At 48.4% G+C, this 17,159-nt stretch overlaps 1 protein-coding gene across 1 annotated transcript in view; it reads right to left on the minus strand.

Annotated features, from left to right (window-relative positions):
• Ephb1 (EPH receptor B1) overlaps positions 1–16,730 on the minus strand; it is a 280,914-nt gene extending 264,184 nt beyond the window's left edge. The window contains exon 1 of the mRNA XM_076867077.2: positions 16,674–16,730. Coding sequence (XP_076723192.2) covers positions 16,674–16,730 — 57 coding nt within the window. The remainder of the gene's footprint in view (positions 1–16,673) is intronic.
• Positions 16,731–17,159: the final 429 nt, after the last annotated feature.

Raw genomic sequence — 17,159 nt, forward strand, 5'->3', positions numbered from 1 at the left:
CCCTAAAAGCTCATGTGAGAGACAATGCAAAAAAACTTCAGTGGTGAAATGATTATAAGAGTTGTAACCTAATCCACTGATGAGGATTAACTGGATGGTGACTATAGGCAGGTAGGGGATGTCTGAAGGAGACAGGTCCCTGGGGCATGCTTGTGGGGTTTATGTTTTGTCCTTGGTGATGACACTCTCTCTGTTTCCTCGTTGTCGTGTTCTGCACAGCTTTACCCTACCATGCCCTCCTGCCATGATATTCTGCCTCACTCAGGCCCAGAGCGATGGAGTTGGCCAACCGCAGACTGAACCTCTGAAACCGGAAGCCAAAATAAACTCTTCCTCCTCTAAGTTCTTGTCAGGTCTTTGGATCGCAGCAACAACAACAAAAAATGCTGACTAAGACACTGTGTGTCCCAAAAGACCACATATTACATGATTTCATATACATGAACTGTTCCGAAGAGGCAAATCTAGAGACAAAAAAAAAAAAAGTACATTAGCATTTTTCTGGGGCTGGGGACGGAAATAAGGAATGACTGCAAATGGACATGAGAAGTGTTTTCTGGAAAGACTTTTCTAGAAGTCTTTCTAGAAAAGAAGAACTGTGGTAATGATTGCAAACTTTTAAATTTTACTAAAATAACTGAATTGTAGGTGTAAGCATATTTATGGTATATAAATAATACACCAACATAGCTTTAAAAGAAAAAAACCTGTTACCTGGCCGAGCCTACACCTCAACACCACACAATGCTAGCTTCATCTCTGTTACCCACAAACAGCATGCCCACAGCAACGCATGCCCCTATTCGTCCTATCCCCTGGGCCAAGGATGCCCTTCTCCTTCATCCCTGAAAACCAGGTGCCAAATAGTCATCCAATCTAGTTTTTTTGGTGGATGAACATATGATGCTCTAGCTGAAGCAAAGAGAAGGGACAGGTGACCAAGGGAAGTATCCCTATCACCAAGGCTGGGGGCCTGGGGAGTATCTGAAATGTGGTCCAAAGACGGGAGCAGAATCTTGGACCCAGGATCCCATCCCAAGAGTCCCTGACTTTCCAACCTGGAGGCCAGTCAGGTAGTCATCAGGACAAAAGTGCCCTCCATCTCTAACACACCCAGTTCATCACAATCTGCTGCTTCTTTCTGGCCTCTCTCTTGCAACAATACCATGGCAACTGCACTAGGCATTACCTCCTGCCTGGATTAATGCCTTGGCCTGCTGTTTGGTCAGAAAGTAGTGACAATCGATGAAACACGAGACGTCAGAGGCCCAAGCCAGGATCATACCCTCTCACACCTGGACAAGAAGACCAGACCCATTTTTTGCTCCTTGACCTTGTTGCTTATAATGGACCTACACTAATGCCCTTCTCCTACTCCACTCTCATGCCATCTGATCTCCAGGACACAGAGCAGAGAATAGCAAACCTGGCTGGAAGCCACTGCAGAGGACCAAAACGCTTTGGGGACAAATGGGCAAACTGAGGCCCAGAGACGTCCAGTGGCTGGTCCAAAGCCAGGCAGCTGATCCACAGCAGGGCTGAGTTCTCTTTTGCACCCTCCTTCAAGGGGGCTCAGGTCTTCCTTCCTCCGTGAGGACTTCTCCAGCTGTTGTTGAGCTACTCTTTGCTGAATGCTTCAAGCATGATTGAGTTTATTCCACACAATTTAGCATTTGATAACACACGGTTTTGAAGTATTCTTTAATTGCTTCATGTGTGTGACTTTGGTTTCTGCTACCAGGATATGAGCTCCATGAGGACAGGGAATTACGTTGTGACTAATTTATTAGGTTCAATTCAACAAGTAAAATAATTTCAAGCATTTAGCTTCGCAACACTGGAACTAGGCAACAGCAATTTTAACCAGTAATAATCTGGGACCGGTGAAACCCACAGGTTTCTCAGGGTTCTGTTCTCACTCCATTTCACTCACTTTTATCCTGGGTGGTTTTATCCACACACACACACACGGTGTACCACCATAACCTACATCACCCACTTGATCTCTCCCCAAAGCCTCGGACTTGTGTATCCCGTTGCCTGCTGGACACCCCCTGACAAAAACCTAAAGTTCCGCACCTTGTTCTCTGAAGACCCAGACCACACAGTCTCCAAAGCCAAATATCTAGGAAACACTCTGGATTCAGCCTTTCTATTTGCCTCCTTTTTTGCTCCTCATCACAGGAGATTAACCAACCAATCCTATATCATCTGTCTCCCTAACTTTTCTATCCAGCCCTCCCTTGCCGTCTTTCCACTGACTTCTCTCTCTCCCCATCCTCAATGATTGTCCCACTACTTTCCTTCTCTCTCCTGCCCTTAAGAATTTTCTAAAATAAATTTTAGAAGTTTTTCTTTCCTATGGACCTGTCCCTACAGGGCTGGGACTGTGTTGGGGACCTTGCCATCCTCCCTGTGCCTAACCCTCAAAAGATACTAGGAGCCTGAAGCAGTGAGTGAGGCCCTGTTTGTTCTTAACTTCCCAGCCTCCTCAGTCTCTGGTCCTTCACTGAGGACTTGGGACAGGTGCCACCAGGTGAGCCTGTCCCTGGAAAAAGGAGAAACAAATCAGACTTGCACAGCTCACAGAATATTAACAGCCTTTGAAAGGGCACTATTATTGATGCAAATAGACCACCTGTCCTTGAGATAAGCATAATAAAGAAAACAATGACACCCATTAGGAAGTACTTGTTCAGGCTTTCAGACCGTGACTTTGATGTATGAGAAAGACACCTCCAGGTCCCAGCCAAGATCTAGGTTTGTTAGACTTGCTTATTGAAAGTCAGAGCTCGCAGATCTGCTGCTCTGGAGTGCCCCAGATTGCCCGTTGACATTTGGACAGTGCATATTGACTATTTGCAATCTGGTTGATTGTGTGTGTGTGTGTGTGTGTGTGTGTGTGTGTGTGTGTGTGTGTCATGCTGTTAAAATTCTCTGTCATGGGCTATACCCACCAGTTCATCTACACAGCTATCTTTAACAACCTCCAGAAACTCTGACGACATTCTTTATCTTTTTTTTTAAATTTTTTATTTTTAGTTGTAAATGGACACAATACCTTTATTTTGATTTTAAATTTTTATGTGGTGCCGAGGATCAAACCCAGGGCCTCACACATGTGAGGCAAGTGCTCTACCACCGAGCCACAATCCCAGCCCCAAATTCTTTATCTTTTAAGGCCAAATTTGAATCAGAAATAGGCAAAGATCATCTGGAGCCAAATTTTGAAGAATGAGATGAACGAGCAAGCTCATATCAAGAAATAATATTTATTGGTCAAAGATGAAGAGCCACTATAGATGACATTAAGAGATTTGAGCAGATTCTACTCTAGGTCTGGGATGCATGAAGTTCTGAAAAGATCTTTCATAGATGGCCCCTCCCCAGATTGCTGCAATGTCTCACCCCCTCCTAGAATGCTCACTGGCCACCATGATGCTATATCATCATCTCCATAAACCAGCCATTTCTACAAGGCCCAGCTGAGAGGGTCTACCTCCTCTGGACACCTTTCTTTAAGATGGAAATAGAAATGACTGAAAGAGGCTTCTGCTGGCCTAACCAGATCCCAGCTAGTCTGATCTGTTTCAAGCACCACTCACTGAATTTGTTTTTTTTTTTTTTAAATAAGGAATGGAGCATCAACCGCCATGTCTAAGCACTATCATGGGTGCTGGTGACACAGCAGTGAATAAGAGACAAAGTCCTTGCCCCTCTGAAGCTTATATTCTAATACAATGAGTTAGAACAAATCATAGGAATTCTTATAGCATTAAATACTATTAAGGAGTCTGTAAAGGGATAAAGTGGAAGGTGGTAATGGGTTGGTCAGGGAAGGTGTCCCTCTGAGCAGAGATCTAAATGGCACACACTAGCCAGGCTCCAGGAATGAAGAGCAAGGGTGGCCTGATGCATGGCCAAGAAAGACAATAGATCAGAGAGATCACAGGAGCCAAGAGTAAGGAAAAGGGGGAAGGAGATGAGGTTGGGGAGGTGGCCAGATGGACTCTCACCTCTGTGAGTTACTGCTCTGGGACCACAAATGACTTTCTAAGCATCAATTTCCTCATCTGAAAAATACTGTTTACCTTGTAGGGTGTGGCAAAGACTGAAAGATCAGGGAAGTAACTCATCCAGCCCTGTGTCTGCAGCTAACTACCCTTCCCCAAGTACCAATTATTATCATTATCATTATGACCCGCCATCATTATGACTGAGTCACCAGGGTGTGGAAACCATCTTGATCCTAGATAAGTTGTGGTCAGCAGAATGCACAGACTAAGAGGACAAACTTCCTGTCCTACAACCAGCTGACCCAGATTGTCTACAGAACAAGGACAGCCAGCAACCCCTTTCCCTACTCCTCTATTAATCTCTTAGCCTTCCTCTGGGCCTACTTCAGCATGAGCTCTCTTCCTTCAAGCAGACAATCCCTGAACAACTGTCAACCATCAGCTCAGAACCCAGGAGACAAAACTGGACACAGCTCATAGATTTGGGGGCCTGTTCTGCAGTCTGAATTGGGGTATCAACTGTTATGGGGGAAGATGTTGTTTCAAATAGTTGCTACCACCATGCTTTGGGGGGCCACGATGGGACTTTGCAGGCACTGCCCAAACGATGACTGTCCCTCTGAATACAAAGTCCCCAGAGCCCAGACAGTTCTGAATTTCCTGAAGCCCACAGAAGACCAAAGATCCCTTAGAACAGCAGATGGCTCAGGGCTGACCTGTAGCCATCACCAGCAAGCCTTCTCTGCCCAGGACCCTGGGCCCTACTGAGGAAGCTCCTGTGTAGACAGTAGACTAAGCCCCAAAGAGCTGGGATATTAGACAAGCTAGAGGGCTAATTAAAATGTAAAATGAGGTCCGTGGGGCATAAACTCCTACAAGCCCAGAGGGATCCATCATTTAGTACACCAACCAACCAAGGCAGCTTTGCTCAATGGCTCCCCTGAGGGCCTGAGCACCAGTTCACCTCCCAACACGCTTTATTACCTCCCAGATGTGGGCTGCAGGACACAAAAGTTCCCCCTCCTTCATCCATTCCCAGGACTCCTGTCGTTTGCTAAAGAGAAGGGTGGCAGGTTCGGGGTGGGGCATTGCTTCTGAAAACCCAGCACCTGGAAAGGGCTTTTATACCCCAGTGTTATGGATTCCCTGAATTACAGATTTGCATCAAGGACACACTCCTTGGAATCCAAGAGAGCAAGCGAATAAGGGTGAGATTCAAATCAAAATGAGAAAAACAGGCCCACCATGTGTCCCAGGGGGATCCCTAAGAGCAAAACTCCACAAAATCCACTGGGAATTGGGATGGTAGAAAGATGGCAGGAACTACAATAGGGAGGTGGAGGTGAAGGCCCCAAAGAGCACACTTGATCCTAAAAGGAGGTATCTGGGCCTTTAAAGCAGGGCAGGGATCAGAAGCACTGCTGCATCCATGCCCAAACCAGAACCCAGATCATGGTGATCCCTGGTTCACTGGGATGAAGTTCACTGGCTCTGGAGTGAGCTGGACTATGTGACTAAGGACAAGACTTCAAACCTCTCAGAGCCTCAGTGTCCTCCTTTGCAACACAGGGAAACTAACAGTACCTATCTTCTGCAGGTGAGGATTAAACATGCTTTGAGGCTGTGAGTTACTTAAATCCAGTTGGTTAGCATGGATTCCCAACTCCACAGTCACCTACTTAGCCTCTCTCCTTTCCTCGAAGGCTTTGGTTCTCCCTACAATGTGTATGATCCACAGTTCTCTCCCATTGGCTTTAATCTTTGGCATGTTCGTGCCTGCATGGACATGTGCGTGTGTGTGTGCACGTGTGCACGTGTGCACGTGTGCACGTGTGTGTGCATACAGGGATGGTTGCCGTGGCCCTTCCTCAGGCATGCCCTGTCTTCAAGGCCATCTGGGCACAGGTCAGCTCTACACTCGGGTCTGAAGGCACTCCCTTACTGCTCAGTGACCCCATACCTACAAGAGCCACACTACTAGAAATCAAAGCTGGCCCAAGGTCTAGATGGTGCACATCTCTTTCCCACCTGATACATTTCATACCCAGGTCTCTGCCCAGTACACCAGGGGAGACACTGCAGGCTTGTGCCTCTGGAGGAGGCTCCTGGTCCACCTCCCTAAGGCTACCATAACCTCCACCAAGCAGCAGCATTGCGTACCAGGCCCTGCCTGGAGTGGGGTCCTCGGCCATTATGACAGCTGCTGCTGCTGTTGACACTGCAACAGTGACAAATTCATCCCTCTGACAAGATCCCTTTAAATAATTCACAGGGAGCTGGGGATTAAGACACTGTTTCTCTCTGTCTCCGTTGAGATTTAAAATACCTCCAGCTGAGGCATTTAAAGAGCATATAATGGGCTGCCCCTCTTGGGTCTCCCCTCCCCCCTCCTCCTTTTTCCCATTTCCCAAACTCACCCCCCACCCCACCAGTCAGTCCTATAACAAGGAGGTCCAGAAAACAAGAAAGGGGGGGGGGGGAGGAGGGAACCAGTGCTTGGCTGGTCACTATGGCAACAGTGGCAGGGTATTCAGCTGCCATTATCCCAGCGCCTCACACATGTGATTATCTTAAGCTGTCGATTGAATGTGGTTCTCACTGCTGCCCAACACGGCCTTGTCGAACAAGGCAGGGGCGGGAGCCGTGGGCCCCAGGCCGCAGCTGCCTAATATTGCTAGGCTTAGACCTGGTCTCCATGGATGGAAGACCAGTTGAGTTGCCTCTGGAGGGACTGGTGGCATTTCCCTTCAGCTTGGAGGGATTTCCGCTCAGAAGGCACAGCGGAGGCCAGCCTGAAGCTGGGGTCCCCACACCGGGCTGCAGTCTGGGGAAGTGGGCTTCTCATTCTAAGAGTTCACTGCACAGGGGCCCTGCTGGCTGTCCTGGATACCAGAGAGCCAGCCAGGGGAGAGGAAGGGGCGGGGCCTTCTGGGAGGAGCTCTGGATCTAGTTCCATTCTTGGGGGTAGAGGAAATTCTCAGTCTCCTGCTATAAGTAACCCAAACCTGGCCTGGGAAGAAGGTGCCCCTTTTCTGGCCTGTCTGTTCCCACCATTGGATGGGAATAGAGCTGCTATGTGTAGCTACTTTAGGGGACTTTTTTTTTTTTTTTTTTCAGAGACTGTAGCTGCTAAAGCATGGTTCTAGGAAGCCTGTGAAGGACTTTGGCCTCCATTGAGAATATAATTATCTCAATCCTTTGCCTCCTGGACTTGGCTTTGGACCATCTCTGGGCTAAGATTCCTTGAATGACAAGATCATTCATCAAACCCTATCAGACACACTTTAGTTTTTCCAGTGTCCTTTTGAAAATTCAGCTCCAGATGAAGCCCATCATTTCAGATAGGCTCAGCTCAGCACAATGGACTCGCACCTGGACTGCTCTGAATCCCTGAGATAGCCTGGCCCTTCCTCCCATGGCATCCTGTGGTCAGCACCATGAAGACAGAGCTTTACTTTAGCCCCACCTACGGCACTGCCCACCACATCACCCCAGCTCGTTATTGCACAATTAATTGCTTGTACCTGATCGCAGACACAACCTATCACCGTTCACCATGCTGCTCTGAAAGCAGAATTCCCAATCAGCAAGCTAAGACTGCGTCTGAACTCCAGCATCTTCCACATTGGCTGTCCTTTGTGATACCATGAAGTGTGCGGGACATGCTTGTCTCCACCAGAGAGCGTGATGAGGGGGTAGTGGGCATGGAGATGGGGAGGTGGCATGCTGGGACCCCCACCTGCAGTGGAGGAGGGATTTGTCCAGCAGAATTGGCACTGAGGCCACTGGGTGGGAAAAGCAGCCTGCTGGGGTCTCCTCCCAGCTCTCCTTCCCACGAATCCTCACTTCCTCAATGTTTGCCAACACCTATCAGGAGGGAGCTGACCCACCCAGGCTTCTCTGTCGCTGCCTGAAGCCGGCCATCTGCAGGGACCACCTGTATCTCTCCTCCTCTGGATTCCTGGCCAGGGCTCGCTTGCTCTGTGATTGGGGCTTCTCACTTCATGCTCCATCTAGACTTGCCACTCTCTGCTCCCAAGCCCACACATCACAAGTCACCTGCTCCAACTCCCCCGTAGAGCTTGCTTTTAAAAAATAAAATAATTCATGGGGTGCTTGTCACATTCACTGCTTGGTGGTCCAAAGTTGGCAAATCTAGCCTTTCCCTTGGTAGGATATTGGGAAACATTTGTCTCCCCTCGTTGCCCCCCCCCCATTCTCTGGTTTCTCAGCAGTCTATGACACTGACATCCCTTCACACTCCTTTGCTGACAGAGGTACACGAATGAGCTTTGTGGTCAGATGAGCTTGGGGTCAGTCTCAGCAACACTTGGTCCTATTACTTTGAATAAAATCTCTGAGTTTCATGAATCTGAAAAATGGAAGAAATGCCACTTGCCTTCAGGGTCCCAATGAGAAGTCAGCCAGGTAACATAAGTAATACCCAATGCTGGTACACAGTCAGTGCTTAATTAATAGTGATGAGTGTACTAGTTATTAATAATTATAATATCGCTATTAGTAACAGGGTAAACCTCTGATGTTCATGCAAGAAATACAACCCTGCCAGGAACCCTAGAATGTCAATCTTGTATCCCCCGGGGTCCCTCGTTCAATCAGTTCCCATTCTCCTCCCAGGCAAGTAAGGCCTCTCCAACAAGAATCAATTCTACCACCAGTGCTAGTCAGGGCAAGAGGTATAGCACTGAGCTTTCTAGTTTACAGAAAAGGTAATTCTCCCAGCCACTCTGTAAATAATCTCTTATATGACCACGTTATAAAGGCAGAATGTGGGATCAGAGAAGTTAAGGAACTTAGCACAAAACGGCAATAAAGCCAGAACGTCGAATTCCAAACCCTGGCCTTGTTCCTTTAAAAATATAGTGTGGTTTAGGCCAAATGATTCTCAAACTTTTGGCTATCACTGGAAGTAAGGCCAGAGGCATGGTCCCAGGGCTGGCCGGTTTCCACGAGGCTAAGCTCATCCTTCCTGCAGCCAGGTTCGGTGTCCTCCTGTTTCTGCTCATGACCTTGACCCTCTCTTCCTCTGTTTCTCCTGGGTATCTCATCTAGGCCTCTTAACTCTGCCTCACCTTCTAATGCTCTGTCTTCCCCAGTAACGTTCCCTCCTTCACCCGGACCACCAGCCCCGAGAGCTGAGTGTGCAGGTTGGTGGGACTGATCCACCTCTGTTCCAACATGGTGCCACTCAGGAGCCTGGCTCCCTTCTGCTGCCTTTAGAGCCACCTGCCCTTCAACTTGAGAAAAGCTGTCATCAGCACTTGATCCTCAGGCTCACATACCAGCTGCAAAAATGTATATAGTGTTGGGACAAGGGACACGTTTGGGGGACTGCCTTCCCAGGGAAAAAAGAAATGATACCTTTCTGAAACAAACTAGGGTTAAACCTGTCAAGGATGAGGGGCCAAGTAAAACAATTGTGGTCTGGGAAGAGGCCCCTCTTCCAACCTACCTACATACCACTGCCATCTGGGTGGAACTATGGCTGCCATGAGTGACTGCCCCCCTTCAGTCACTTATTCCTTATTCCTCATACTGTGACTTGCCAAGAGGGGGGAGGTGGGCTTGGGTGACCTCTGGAGTTCGTGGACAGAAAATATCCTGCTCAGCTGGCATGCATGAGTCCGTGAGTTATTTCCAAGAGTGAGAAAATAAATCTGAGGTTAAAGTTCTAATAAAATATCACAACTCCCAAAATTCTTTAATCCAGCAAGCCAAGGAAATCCCTCTTTCTCAACCTCTCCCTCTCTCTCTCTCTCTTTCTCTCTCCTCTCACCTATCATCCAACCCCCCCTACACACATCCCCAATGGATGTCTGCAATCAACATATTAATGTTCTACTCTATGACATGCAGTATCATTTTATTTCCCTCCATTTCCAAGGCATACACATGCCCACTCCCCCACCAAAAATCTCATCTAAAAGTCCTGCAAGGGAACACCTGAGGAGCAGTGTGGGGATGTGGCCTTGCTGCTCTGACAACCCAACTCTCCTCCCCTCAGGACCCAGCCAGCACCCACCATCCTGTGCCACACCACCACACCTCTCCCAAGAGCAGGGTCCGCCTCTCTTGGACCTGTTCCCTCTCCTAGAGGAGGCCTGGCCTCGTGGCTCTCCTCTCCAATCCCCACGCCTTTGTCTATCACCGTCTGTGTCAGGCAGGTGATTTTAAACTTCCATTCCTAAAAGACGCATATTATATAAAAAATGTTTTAAGTGCCTTGGGGTGTTTTGTTCCTCATTGCTTCATAAAAGTGACATTAATAGCCAGGGAAGAGCTCTGCTGAGTGCAATTACGAGGATGTTTCAGGTATGAAAGCTGTTTTGAGCCTGCTAATGTTTCCTAATTACAGGCCTTTTGGTAGAGAGAGAAAAAGATAAAGAGTGGGTGGGAGGCCTAGGGTGGGGAGCTCTGACTTATCTCAGTGGTTTACCTGGAGAGGAAAGGGGAGGAGAGGGGAGAAGGGAGGGATCAGGGAGGCCAGCGGCCCACCAGCAGGGAGGCTGGCCTTTCTGTGCTGATCAAGTGGTACTAATTTCTGGGTAACAGCTCGGGACAAGGATACCACTCATGGCTCTACTGTGAGAAAAAAAAAAAAAAAAAAAAAAAAAAACCTCCCAGACTGAAACCGAATTCAAGGAGCTCACAGAAGCTCTACCTGGGAGTTCTCCCGAAGCCACCCTCTCTGCAGAGGCTGCAGTGGGTGGCGCAGATGTCCTCCTTAGAGCCAGCCTGCAGGAGGTGAAAGGTCAGCATTGGTGCTTTTTAGCCTTGTGACCTTGAATACTTTATCATAATTTATGCCTCAGCATCACATCCTGTTAAGTTTCTTTTCTTGCTCTTTAGCGTATCTTCATCCTTCAGGTGCCTGTATTCTGATTCCCTCTGAGGAATGATTCCTTTCTGCCCTTCAGCCCCTGGGCGTCCAGGGTACCCTGCACAATTCCAGATGCACACAGACCCAGTGTGGGAGCCAATAAGCATTCTGCATTTTCTGGCTACTGAGGTTGGTTCAGGGCAGGCATGGGATTCAAGCCAAGCCTCTCAGGCCCAATCAGAGCTAATTTCAGGGCTTCAGCTGGAGGGCCCACAAGGAGGTGCTTGTTTTTCCCCCAGAGCATATGGATGGAAGAGGTTGAAAGGGCTGGAGCCCCTGCAGAGAAGGCAGAGAGGGGAGGTGTGAGGATACTGATCCTGGTTATCTACTAGCCCAAACATGAAGCCATATCCGCCCCTGGACCATCCAGTACCATGAACTTCATTCATGAACTTCCATGAACTTCATTCAGCACTAAGTTGTGCTTTTCTGTCGATAGCCATCAAAAAGCCCTGACTGATAGAAAGTATAAGCTAGAATGGCTTCCAGCCCCCATGCAGTGGCCCCAGGCTGAGAAAGTCTGACCAATGGCACCCCACCCACCCCCAGCTCCTGCCCTGCCATGTCCCCAAATTCAAATACATGAAATTCCATTCACAAAATGATTTTGCCCACAGCCAAATTTCTCTTGGATCTGCCTAATGTAGCTCAGTCTTTTCTGTCTTAATTAGTATGACTGAACCATCAAAGGAAGATAAGAAAAACTTCAGCCCCCCAGAGGGCTAGTGATGTGTTAACATTTCTTAAGTGTGTACCCAGGAAAACTTTTTGCTGACACCGTCTCATAGCTGGCAAAGTCATCCACTGGGCAGAGGAGAAAACTGGGGCTGAACAAGTCTCAATGACAGGCCCCGGATCACACAGGCAGGAAGCAGCAGAGTTGGAAGGCAAGCCCACTGCTTAGATGCCAAGACCTGGGGCCTTAGCTGCTGCTCCATAAGTTCTCACCCATCAACCCAGATAAATTCTAATTGATTTTGCTTGGCCTTGAAACAGATGAGGGATTATTACAGTGGGTTTCTCTCTGGAGGACGCTTTCCTTATTCCCATGAGGTGGGCAACTGGAGGATCTGACAGGATAGAGGAGTTAGCCAGAGACTGCCGCATGGCCCAGATGGCCCACACGTGGTCAGGCGGGTAGTGGCTGTGCAGGAAGGATTGAGTGCGCCTGTGCTCATGAGTGCGCACCTCATGTGGGGATTTCGTCACCAGACGTGAGTATTTGTGTGAGTGTTGCTCCCTTCACGGTGGCCTGCTCTGGAAGCCCAGCAGTCACACCAATAATCCTCCCATCTCTAAAAATATTTCCAGAACTCTCAGAACTGCCCAGAAAGGTGTAAGGTGAAATCAGCTCATTTAACTTCATATATACACACACAAACACACACAGAGATAGAGATATACACAGACCCCTATATATACACTCATGCATATATACACATGTAAACACACATAGGTACATATACATATGCACAAATATACACATATGTAAACCTATAGATATATACACAGACCCTTATCTATATACGTGTAAACACAGATATATACACATATGCACATATATACACATACACATATGCATATATAACAGACTTTTATCTCTACACATACATATAAACATATGTATACACATACATATACATAAACATGTATATTATATATATACCTATATATGCACAAATATACACATACATACAGATATATATATATATGCAAATATAAACACAGACATATGTGTACATACATATATATAAATATACAAACATATATACACATATATACATTCAGACATACTTGCACATACTGTATACAAACGTGCATATACATATATAGGTAGAGAGCACACACGTGAACAAACTCACTCATCTTGAGGGTTCAGCCGTTCCTTGGCCTCTCTGTGGAACCCACCACACAGGCCATGCTACAACCTCTGGTCCTGCTCCAGCCTCAGCCATGCCTTCATGTCTGTTCTAGAGCCCCACTGAGGCTCCCCTCTGGTGTCCCCAAACATGGTCACAATGGTCCTCCCTTCCGCTTCACTCTCCTTCCTGGTGGGTAGAAGCTGTGATCCAAGATGTCAATCGCCTCTTGCCAATGTGCTCAGCTCCCTGCCTCATGGGTCCCTCCATTGGTTTCTGTGCCACCATAACTGCCACACACCCCTCCAGGTAGAGGCAGACAGCTAAAGGAGACCCACAGATCTGAGCTGTCACAAATGTGTGGCCTTCAGCCACAACTTGGTCCTCATGCCCAGCAGTATTCTTTCTAAAGATGCCTAGCCTCTCTCCACTCACAGGGTCTGCTAGTTCAGACCTTCTCCAAACCCCTAAAAACATGCACCTCCTCATCTCTTACTCTCCAGACCTCACCCTCAATCTCAGAAAAAAAGGTATGAATGTAGGGAATTTTCTATTCTATGATTTCCTTCACCAAGCCTGGGCACTCAGCTCTCTGTAGCTCAGCAGAGAAGATGCATGTACGTACATAGGCAGAGAGCACACAACAGCAAAGTACCCCCTTCCCCATAAAAGACAAATATACTCATGGCTTCCTTTCCTCTCTCTTCCCTCCCTTTCACAAACTGCTCTCCCTATCACTTCACCTCCTGCTTGCTCAGACCCTTAATCTCTGCTTTCTAGCTTCCTGTCTTGGTCCCCTCTGAAACTATCTATATAGGTCACCCGTAGGGTCTTTGTGGCCAAATGCAGTGAGAATGCTCAACACCGAGCAGCATTGCCACTCTTGTCCCCCTCTTCCTCCTTCTACCCCTTCCCTTGGTTCTGATACAGGATCCCTTCTTGATTTTCTTGCATCTTCCAGGCCAGTCTCCTTTTTCAGGCTTCTCTCTCTGTGTGACTCTTCAATTCAGGTTATCCATCCAGACTTCTTACCTCCTCTCCCTGCAGACTCTGTCCCAGGGAGATGCAGTCACCCTCCGGGCTCCCATTCCATGGACAGGGGGCCCACTCTCATTCCATCATCCTTAAGCCAAATGCTTAAGGGGGGCACCTCCCTGTGGATGCTCCAGACGCATTTCCAGCTCAGCAGGTCTGAGACTAATACTCAAGTGTGCTTCTCTGCAGATGCCCTCCTCCTCCCAGAATGGCACCAGCATCCATTCACTTGCCCAAGTCAGAAACTTTCATCAAATACAAGTTTCCTATGGTAAGCAAATATACCAAGTTCTGCACCATGGAAAACATGCTGAAGGGAGGTGGTGAGGTAAAACAGAAATCAGCAAATAGAGATGGAAAATTTGCAATGCTCTAGAATGCTACTGTGAAAAACTCCCTGGTACTGAGATAACCTATGATGGGGGTATGACATGGCTGTGATGCAGGGAAGGTGTCTCTCAGGATGATACAAGTGAGCAGAGGTCTGAAGACGATAGAGGAGAAGTCAAGAATTCTTCCCAGGTTGCAAGCATTTATGATGTGCTAGGGTGAAGGAGAAGTCCACATGTGTAAAGAGAGTGAATTCTGCTTGGGCCAGAGCATCTAATGAAAGATTTGGCAGTTGGATGTGGGAGCCTAGGCTAGAAGTCACTGGCGTGTCAGGAGAATGGAAGCCACTTACCCAGATGAAAACAGAGCAGGGAGAGAAGAGATGCCAGATTGGAAGAGATCTCTCTCAACCCACGGCAAGGGCTAGCCAGATACCCCAACTGGTTGCTGCAAACAAGAGAGGCTCCGAAGCTGCTTGGGCACCAGGAAAATAACTACCTGGTTTTATGTCCCCTCATAAAGAGCTCTAGGGACTGTCATGCTGGGAACCTGGTGGGAGGGTGGACAAGGGGCAGCCCAGATAGCCGCCACTTCTAAAGGGGACCACTTGACTTGCAATTCTCTAAGGAGCATCTTCCTTGGGAAAGGAGACCATACACTAAAGACAGGTGTTTTGTTCAAAGATCAAGGGGAAAATGGTCACAAATCACATCAAAGCCTTGTAGAAACATAAGCCTTAAAACAATAATATAATTTGTAAAAGGGAGCAAGTTCTTCATATTCTAGCAACCTATGAGACTGGCTGACTTGATCAGCTTTACACAAAGTCCCAAGTTGGAGTGGGGAGGTTTTTCTAATTGTCTACATTGTTCCTGGTAGGATTTGGACTTGTCCAGAGTGGGCATTTCAGCCACTGCCCCCCGCCTCTCTATTTGGGTAACACCAGCTCAACCTAGACCTGACTCCCCTACCCCAAGGCACGAGGTTCATGCTAGGAGCCGTGAGCTTCTGCAAATGCTGCAGGAAGATTGTAAGTGAGACCCCAGGGGCCAATGCACAAGTGAGGTCACTGCTCGATTTGCAACCCAATTAGAACCATCCCTACAGCAGAACCAGGGATGATAGGACTGGATGTGATGTGCTCTGGCCCTGCTGTGCTAGAGGTCACCTGCATGGTGCAGGGGTTACTAAACACAGAGAAGGTCTGGGGCAGCTGAGAAAGCCTAAGGTCACCTGACCCAGCCCAACTTCAGTCCCTGGATGGGATAAAGATCCCATTCATTCTTCTTTCATGATTAAGCCCAGAGCTAGCCAATCACCCATGCCAGAGATCTGCACATCACATCATCTCTACCGCTTCTGTCCCTCTCTCCTCTCCCTCCTGCCTTGTTCCGTCCACCAGTGATTCTTCCACCTGTGAGTATCCCCTTTTAGTCGGATTCTTCTGACACGTCCAAGGCAGCTGCAAGAGCCTCTTCCATGTTCTACTCTCCCCAATCCTGTCAGCAAGTACGACCCTTTACTTCTCCCTCCTGGGATCTCGCCATTAAAATTCAAGTTCTTTACTCAGCCTGGCAGTCACGGCCCTTCACTCCATGCCACATGCCACCCCACACCCAGCCCGTCTCAGCACTATCCACACCTTGCTGTGTACTGCACTTTCCCCTCATCTATTCTTCCCAGACTCTCCATGCGCCATCTTTGAAACTCCTATTCACTCTTCAAAACCCACCTCCCATGCACCTTCTCTGCAAAGACCTTTTGTCTGCCTCTGGGTTTCTCACTCCCACCTCTGCACCACACCTGCCTGTTGATCTCCCCAGGGTCACAGAGGAGAGATGCACTCCTGCTTACCCATGAATGTGTTGGTCCCCACAGGAGACCAACCAGACTCTCAAGGCTATCCATCTTTGTAGCTATGGGGTCTGGCCATTCACACTGTTCAGTGAATGAAGACTGTCTCTCTCTAGGACTAGCTCCAGGAGAAAGAGCACTCCAGCCCTGATGAATTCCAGCTATGCCCTAATATCTCTGCCCTCTCTGAAGCCCCTGTGGGCATTATAGATGTCACTAGCCGTGTGCTCTGTTCCCACACAGCCACAGCCTGAGTTATGTGGGTCAAGATCTCAAGAGGACTGTGATAAGAGATGGTCTATATCACCACACTAGGCAGCAACTTAGGTCAAAGACTCCTGGGGCTGCGCCTCTGTGGATGGGCCATAGAACCAGCCATGCCCACCTGTACTCCATCCCTACGGGTGCCCTTCTGGGAGGGCTCTGCTCCCCCAGCCATCCTACAGACCTAGGTCTCACCGCAGTATTTTTTTTTTTTTAAAGAGAGAGTGAGAGAGGGAGAGAGAGAGAGAATTTTTAATATTTATTTTTTAGTTCTCGGCGGACACAACATCTTTGTTTGTATGTGGTGCTGAGGATCGAACCCGGGCCGCACGCTTGCCAGGCGAGCGCGCTACCACTTGAGCCACATCCCCAGCCCCTCACCGCAGTATTGAAGGACGATGGTCTGACACTCACCCCCGAGGCAGGATTGGCCGTCCAGCCCAGCTCCGCGGTAGCAGTCCTGGTGTCCATTAATGTCTCTGCAAATCAAAATAAAACAAGACAGATGAGTCAGGACTGCTGGACAGGGGCCCTCACGTTCACAAAGCCATTTGTCAGAGTAAAGGTCAGGGTTAGAAGGAGACTTGGGCATCTTCAAGCCCAGGTCACCCCGGGAAGTCCAAGGTTCAGAGAAGGGAAGAGATCTGCTAAGATCACCACAGACCTCAAGGGTCCTGGTACCCAGTCCAGTGTCTCTCCCCACGGACCCCAAGCTATCAGTGTGGGGTGGAGTCATTTGCCCACCCACCACTTTATCCCAAGATCCAGTTACTTCTCAAATCGCTCTACCCAGAAGCTCTTGCAGGCCATGCTGGTCCAGTAGCCAAATTGAACCCACTCCTCAGGTCTTCCTGGGCCTCCTCCTCTGCCCTCTTTGCTCCCCCACACTCTGTCCTGCCT

This window comes from Callospermophilus lateralis, chromosome 10, assembly GCF_048772815.1.
Source record: "Callospermophilus lateralis isolate mCalLat2 chromosome 10, mCalLat2.hap1, whole genome shotgun sequence".
NCBI classification, from domain to species: Eukaryota; Metazoa; Chordata; class Mammalia; order Rodentia; family Sciuridae; genus Callospermophilus; species Callospermophilus lateralis.